The sequence below is a fragment of the Lycium barbarum genome, chromosome 12 (genome assembly GCF_019175385.1).
Source record: "Lycium barbarum isolate Lr01 chromosome 12, ASM1917538v2, whole genome shotgun sequence".
Lineage (NCBI taxonomy): Eukaryota > Viridiplantae > Streptophyta > Magnoliopsida > Solanales > Solanaceae > Lycium > Lycium barbarum.
This window is the reverse complement of record NC_083348.1, coordinates 60,364,212-60,372,820: the sequence shown is the minus strand read 5'-3', so window position 1 is coordinate 60,372,820 and position 8,609 is coordinate 60,364,212. Positions and strand designations below refer to the sequence as shown.

The 8,609-nt window shown below is 31.0% G+C and overlaps 1 protein-coding gene across 1 annotated transcript; it reads right to left on the bottom strand.

Moving 5' to 3' along the window:
* Positions 1 to 2,224: 2,224 nt before the first annotated feature.
* Positions 2,225 to 3,665, bottom strand: LOC132623562 (uncharacterized). Its single transcript, XM_060338341.1, has one exon. It carries the CDS (start codon positions 3,501 to 3,503, stop codon positions 2,430 to 2,432), a length of 1,074 nt encoding a protein of 357 aa, XP_060194324.1. The 5' UTR covers positions 3,504 to 3,665; the 3' UTR covers positions 2,225 to 2,429.
* Between the last annotated feature and the right edge of the window lie 4,944 nt (positions 3,666 to 8,609).

The following is an 8,609-nucleotide window of genomic DNA, read 5'->3' as shown; positions in this document are numbered from 1 at the left end:
CAGATAGCACTATTGGCATCTCGGAATTGCTGGCAAAGACTGGTACGTTGTTCACTGGTTTGTTTTTCTCATTTGATGATCGGTATACATTTTGAGATTCTGGCTAATTCAAATTCCTTTGGGAGGAAAAAGTTATTGGCGAAAATAGGTATTTTGTCAGTCATATTATTTATCATAGTTAGGAGTAATTAACTGTCGGATTTAAGTAGAAAAAGATTGAGGGATTTTACCAGAAAGAACACAATAAGTGGAAAAAAAAGGGTAAGGAAGGATCTTATTGGATGACCCCAAAAAACTGGGAAAGGAAAACAATTAAAAAATAAAGAAAAAGGGGAGCATTGGGGTGGTAGGGCATAGAGGCGAATCCAAAATTTCACGAGGATGAGTTCACCTTAGAATTTTTTTTTTTTTAAAAAGATACAAAAGTGCATTTTAGCAAGATTCGATCCCAGAACCTTAAGAGATTAAACCCAGTAATTACCAGTGCTCCACTCAGTTTAGTTTGACCAAGTTTTCCTTCAGTTAATATTAGATATATTGTAAGGATTATATACATAATATACCGAATTTAGTCGGGTGATCATATATTCACGTGACCCACTTTTTACCCATGGATTCGCCTCTGGTATGGCGCCTCTGTTTGTTTATCATAACGTAATTACAATTTAATTACAAGCGTGTTGTTTAGTTGCACAAATGTAATTACACCGTTAGTTTAATTTAAAAATAAAATTTAATTATAAAAAAAATAAAATTAATATTTAAAAAATATTTGCCTTTATAATTGATATTAAATTAGTTATTTAATAACACATTGTTTCTTGAAAATATATTAATTAATTAATAATCATATATTTATAACTAATATTGTAAAAAATAATTGATATATATTTTTCAAATTAATAATATTTAATTTTAATTAATTATAAAAATTAAAAGATGACTTTTTTGTGAGAACGTCATGGATTCGATGTTTGACAAAAAAATAATATTTATAAATATAATGCCATAACATTATTCAAATGTTTGACACAAAAAATTCATCAACTGTAAGTGAAAAATAAACAACATGCAATGTGAAATGACAAGTCAATAGTACTAAAGCAAATAACTTAAACTTGAAAATATAACCTAAATTCAAAATCCAAAACAAAAAGTTTAATATAATACTCTTATGTCAAATTCTAACATTACATAAGTAAGTTCTAACGTAACTTAAGTAAATAATTCAAAAGAAAGAGAAAATATAAGTCTATAACCTCATTCATAGCGAAATAAATTTCTCTACTTATGAAGCACAAAATAATAGGTAATATAGTCCCACAATAACAAGTTGCCTAAGATATTCATTTTCCCAACTCCAGCCACCACTCTGCTCCTATAGAAAACCGGTAAAGACAAAAAAATGTTTCATCTTTTTTGGTTTGGCTCCATATATCAAATTAATTCAGATCTCATGGGTCAATTATTAGTGACCCTACGAAATGGAAAATTTGGCTTTAATTAGAGACTTTGTATTATTTGTCACTGTCTAGTGTCTAGTAGTGTAGCATCTTCACATTTGGACTACCTGCACCCTAATTTCATAATCCTTGTTAAAGTACACAAATGCTAATTGGACGGAAATGCGTATCAATCAAGCATTAGGCAATCAATCGACGGAAGTCAACCAAATAAAGATTAGTTAAAATGGTAACCAAGGTTTGCATGTGGATTAGTCCTCCGATCCATACGCATTTCATTCTTGTCATGAGCACGTTTTAAGGATATGATATAGTAAAAAATTAAGAAGCATTGTACTTACTTGTTATTAGTTTATTTTGTTTCCAATTTTGCCCATCAAGTCTGTCAATTTTTTTGTGAAAGGAGTAAGGTGAGGCAAGAGTGTAGCTGATATTGGCGAGGGGAACAAATCTTAGCTAAATTTTGTTAGATCCTAGATTAAAGTGTAGAATTTGTAGAAAGGCATAAGTGGACAGGCAAACAAAATTATCATCTAGAAAGGTGAACTTCCAAAGTTTTATCGGGGAAAAAAGAAAATGTTCTAAATCTCTCTCACACCCACACACACACACAAAAAATAACATGGACAATATTCCGCTTTCCTTTTAAATATGTTTATGTGAATTTGAATAACTCAGACCAGTAAATTTCAGATTAGAAATAAAGAAATCGCTGATAAAGAAATCTTCCACTTAATAAATTTTTTATGCAAATTTAAATAAGTCAGACCAGTAAAATTCAAATACTAAATGATTAAAATAGAAACATATAAAAGATTGAGTTTTCAGAGTACTACTTTTCTACCATTTTGTATAATTTCACCTAATTTATACCCTAACAAAAATGAGGCATACTAACAATTCCTAGACCGATATCTGATTATATTGTATGCTTTACACAGCCCTAGACAATGCAAAAAATCATTACTAACTTGTTTTATGATAAAAATCAATGCAAGAATCCTCTTCGATATAAATTTCCTCATAAGATGACCCTAGAGTGTCCACCACATCTTGCGTACTCCAACCCGCACGTAATAACCTCTTCGACAACAACCTCACGTGCGTTTCCACCCCTTTCTTGTCTACAACACACGCGCCGCCATCATTCCCGGAATCACACGCGCCGCCGTCCTCCTCCACCATCATCATCTCTCTAACATCCTCTTCTTTCCACCCTGCTTCCCTCAAGCTCAAAAACACCTCCTCTAAATACCCTTCTAGATCCTCACTCCACCACCTCCGGTGATACGCGCCGCCACGCGCAGTCTCTCCCAGCCCCATCTTATCCACGCGCCTCCCCATATCCTCCACGCGCCTCCTCATCTCCGTCATTTCCGTCCAGAACTCAATTTTCCTCGCCTCGGTCGCAGTCCATGCCGGTGCGTTCATCAAATTAAACAAACTTGGTCTTCTTAAAATCATTTCATTTCTCTGAAATTCCACTTGATGGAAAAAACCTGATATGTCAAAACTCCATAATTTAACATCCCCATCATGCACGTAAAAAACAGGATTTCCAGCCAAACACGGCGTACAAGGAATATAAAAATGCTGATAAATGGGAACCAAAACAGGAGCTTTTTTCAAGAACCCTTTTGCTTTATCAACAGCTTGATCATTATCAATTGGTCTAGTCCCCCATAATTCAAGAAACCAAAAATTACGTTTTTTCACTTCTTTACATAAACTCAAGATTGGTAGATTCTTAATGATTTCTAATTGTTGTAAGGACGATGATCGCCAATTTGGAAATCCAGGGCCAATGGGGAGACCTTCTTGAAGTATAGAATGAAGATCAGGTGGGAAAGTGAAATTGAAATTTGATTCAATGGTTGAGAATTCTATATCTGAAAGTCCTTTTTCGACGATTATTTTTGAGGATTTAAGGTGTTGTATGACTTTTTTGGCATAGGCTGCATATGAAAAACAAACTCTTGTTGGTTTAGGATTGCAGATTGTGGTGATGGGGTTAAATGTTTCTGCAACTGTTGCTGCCATTGCTAATGAACTAATTGGAAGTATTGTTTGGTGATATGAATTTATAAAAGGATTGGAGATGAAGGAAAGTGAATGATAATAGTGGGAAGAGGTTATTTTGGAGTAAATAGTGGAGAATCTGGTGGGATGGGGATGATTTGGCAATAATCCTAAAAAATGATTCACCATTTAAGTCAAACAATAAATGTATGGTGTATATCTATTAAATACAAAATTATCCCTTAATCTGGGTAGTTAATAAGCATTTTAATTTCATTTTACTAATTTTTAAAAGGATAATTTGATTTAATTTGTGGTGTTTAACCTTATTCACTGAATAAATTATCAAGTTATTTAAAAGATAATTATATATATAATTTAATAACTTTGAATTATCTAAAACATTTTATACTGTCCGTATGTATAAATTTAATATTTATTGTAATAAAAATATCAAATACTCCCTCCGTTCACTTTTTTAATTATCCGCAATGGATTTTGCATACCTTTTAAAAAATGAAATGCATATTTTACCATGATATTCGTATTAATTGATGCATAGTCCCAAGGAATTCGGAAAATGATTTAGAATGAGTAATTAACGCTAAAAGTAAAACAGAAAAAAAATTATTTTCCTCTTGATATACTAAACTAACAAGTAAAAATAAAAAAATTATTTTAATATAATGTACTCCTACAAGTAAAAGTGAACGGATTTAAATTACCAAAAAAAAAAAAAAAAGTTAACGGATTTAGTATTAATTTATGGTTGAGGAGGGAAGAAGAAGTCGTTGATGAGGAAAAATCGGTGTTTGATTTAGACCGGAAGGATAGACGAAGAGAAAATGGTCCGTGATAAACAATATTGTTACGTCAAAATGTTGTTCATTAGCATTGAATAAGTTGAAGTTTGTGGAATCTGATCCTAAAATCAGGACAGATTAAGGGAATCGGTCCAAAATTCTGATCTCATTCTAATGCAATTCTTATCATCAATCTAGAACAATGGTGTGTCAAAATTCTACTTTATTTTTTGAAAAAAGAAAAATCAAATGAGAATAGATGATCCCATCTATCTAAATTCTCATCACATTTTTGATGTGTCAAAAATTTGACTTGTCGTGATATCATCTCATTTTCAACTTTTTGTCTTTTTCAGTATTTTCCAACCACAAAGAACTGAAGGCGGCACCATCCACCCACTCAAATAATAAAACAAAAAGAGAAAAAAGAATGAAAATATAAGAGTTAGAAATTTTAAAACTAAAAGGAAAATAAAAGAGGGAGAGTAGGAGAAATTAGTGCTAACTAGTTTGCAGTATCCACAAATTTCCTATGACGAACAACTATAAAATATTTATGGACCCAGTCAATCTAGAAATATAAAGCCATGCATTTTGTTTCGATTTTTCGAGTCCAGGATAGATTATATGTATTATGTAACCAATATATGCTGAATTTGGATGATTTTGAGATCTAGCAAAAATCTAATTAGTCGGTAAGTCAATTAGAAGCAGAGCTGTCCTTTGAGTACATCCCATAAAATTAGAAGCAGGGTTGGAAGGAATCTTTAGCCAATTCTTATGCAAGTTTCTTCTCGAAACAGATTTATACAAGTTAAATGTTCAAAATAATTTTTAAGAAAATGTATGGGGAAAAAATGCGAGCACCCTGTTTGTATGTCAGATTAATATATACATAAAATGCATTTTTCATAAACTGTTATCACTTAATCATAAACAATCAATTCATGTTTTCACTATGAATAAATATTTTTTCATAAATTTTCAAACTAACGATTGTTTGCCACTTTAATTTGTTTATCGAGGTTATCCTATGACTTAATGAGCAAACGGGATTAGGGTATTAAATTAGTTGGTTGGACTGAATTTGGATGTGGAAATGGCTATGCTAATTAACAGCGGAAATTAATCCGTCCCAATGGTATTTGGCTTAGATGAGATAAGTCATGATTGGTTAAGCAATTGATCATAGCTCGATTCACCCAGCTATTATTGAGTTTTCAATTTTTTAATTTATTTTCTTATAATTTATTTAACTAACGAATTAAAAAAAAATCTATATTATAACTATATATAACATATCAAACAATCCATCGACAACGTGGTCCTTTTCTTAAGTTTATATTGGAATTCTAATGTGTTAACCCGATTCATTTTAAGATTTTATTTCATGGGCGGGCGAATGTGTTTGGATGGATTTTGTCGAAATATATTTATTTTTCAGTGCAAGGTAATTAGAAAGAAACATGGAAGAAAGGAATCGAGAGATGTGAGACCGGGAGATTTTCAACTATGACCGCGAAGTGTAGTTAGTGATATCATTTACTCCCTCCGAATAAAAACAATTGTCCATTTAGCCATTTTCACACCCCTTAACAAAATACTAACTTCTACAAAAAAAATGAGATAAGGGTCAAAAACACACCCCAACTATCATTTTTTTTTTTTAGTTTCATACCTAAACTATCAGAAGGTTGAAAAAATTACTTAAACTATCACTATCTAGTTTGCAAAACACTACTTAAACTATCACTATCACTATATAAAAATGCCGCCAAGTGTTGTCCGCGTGGATAAATCATGTCACAATATAATGGCACCTACATGAAAATTTAAAAAAAAAAAACCTATTTGTTTTAAAAAACAAACCGAAAAATAATAATTTTTGTAAAAAAAAAAAAAATTTATAGAAAATAAAAAGAAGTTTAAAAAATGGAAAATTTATTTTTCTAAAAAAAATAAGACAACCAAATTTTCCATTTTTCAAATCTTTTTTTTTTTCTGATTTTCTAAAATTTTTGATATTTTTTTTATAAAAATTATTATTTTTTTAATACTATTTTTTTTAAAAAATCCAGGGTTTATTTTTTTTTTAAATGCTGATTTTTTTAAAAAAATAATGCAGTTTTTTTTTAAATATACAATGTTTTTTTATAAAAAAATATTATTTTTTAATTTCCATGTAGGTGCCATCATAGAATTACTTATGCCATGTGAACAATTTTTTTGAGAAAATTTCAGCTTCACTTGTCTTCTGGAGAGTGAGTTCACACATTTAGTTCAGGCGTGTTTTGCAAACTAGATAGTGATAGTTTATGTAATTTTCTCAACCTAGTTTAGGTATGAAACTAAAAAAAAATTGATAGTTAAGGTGTGTTTTTGACACTTATCTAAAAAAAAAAGGTAATTTGACTAAATTGTCCCTAATTAAATAGGTATCACATAGCACTTAATAAGGGAAAATCTGGAAAAATTAAGTTAATTCTTTGTTGATTTGATAAGTGTACACTCTTTTTGACTCAAGAAAAAAAGGTTATGTGGACACTCTTTTTAATATGACGTAGTACTAATATTGAAGCATTTTATGGTTGTGATGTTTCCGTATTATGATACTCCCTCCAGATAAGAAAAAGAGTCCACTTAACCTTATTTTCTTGAGTAAAAAAAAGTGTCCACTTATCAAATCAAGAAAGAATTAACCTTGTTTTTTCAGATTTGCCCTTATTAAGTGTTATATGATCAAATCCCAATGCCCATTTAATTAGGGGTAATTTAGTCAAACTACCTATTTTTGTCTTGGAGTTAATATTTTCTTAAGGGGTGTGCAAATGGCTAAGTGGACTCTTTTTTTGATCCGGAGAGAGTAGTTATTAGTTGGTGTTTGGTATTTTTCTTAAAACATGGTGATAAGTTCACAAACTTCACTCCACTGAAACTCAGTATATTTCCAGCATTTACAATAGACACGCTTTGTCCAATTTCATGTCAACTTTTCTTTGTGTGATGCAGCAACTATCTTGGAAATACAATATGTCTTAATTGGGAAGGAAAGCTGGGAACTTGCAACTGAGATCTAAAAACACACGAAAAATGCTTTGGTATGATTTAATCTGGAATTAGGGTTGGCAATCCAATGTTCCAATGTCTTAACTCTTTAATTCCGGAGGAAAGCTGGACCGGTTATTCAAGTTTGGTGGGTCAAGTTGGTTGGGAACTTTTACTAAGTTCTGTTAATTCGACTAAATATATTGAGCCTTTTCTCATCAATTTAAACTATCCATTTAGCCTAAATCAACTCAACTTCTTGATGGGTTGAATTGAAAAGATCAAAATGAGCACAGCTAATAAATTAAAGCGGGGGTGGGGGTGTCAATCAATTTGTAGCCCTTTACAAATTTATTTTAAATGTTACGTCTTTTTATACATCAAACTAGATCAAACAATAACACATAAAAATTTATACAAGGTCATTTTCTTCTACACAAGTTATAAATGACTAGATTCACCTATTTTCTCTTTTTCCCCTGAAGTACTGCAATTTCTCACGGTGTCACGCATACGTCTACGTTTATCGATTTCTCATAAGAAAAGGAAATATTTACAAGGACTGCAACGAAAAGTAGATGCTCCTTCCCTGCACTTGACGGTATATTAACAAGTTGTTGTAACTTGTATACCTTTCATGGTTAGCAAGAAAAGTTTTTAAAATTGTTTGATTGTGTAAATAATATTGTTCCCAAGAAAAGAAAAAGTTTCCCGAAACAAGAAAAGGTGTTTTTTTTTTGGTTTGTCAAGAAAACAAAACTTAATTTTCATGATAGCCCACAAACTGGATATTACCACTTGATCCCTCAACCAATTTATGATAAGTTTTTTATATAATTTCCTTGCATTTTATATCACATTTTTTTCAAAATGTAAAATTTTTGCTTGCTCTTCTATTTATATACTCCCTTTAGTTATAGTACAAATTTACGCGTTATTACAAGAACATGTTAGTCTAGGATATTATTGTTATAATGCGTACATTCTTAGTTTTGTTTTGAAAAACAAAAAATCTATTTCGAATACAGTTGTTTATTCAAAATTTCATTAGAGACAATCATCTCATAATAAATACAGTACAAATTATTCTTCATAATTTGTCCAAACGCGTCAAGCTATATTCCTTCCAAACAAACATAGAGCATGCGTTGACATGGTTTATTTTAGTACTTAATAATTAATTGCACGAATCGAACTGCGTAGCCTGCACCTGCAGCAATTATTTATATGTTTCTTCATTACCAAAAACCATGCACGCTAAGGTCATGCACGCTAAGGT

What these genes read in the sequence shown, in the direction of transcription:
- LOC132623562 (XM_060338341.1), bottom strand. Translation starts at nt 3,503, where the DNA reads ATGGCAGCAACAGTTGCAGAAACATTTAACCCCATCACCACAATCTGC.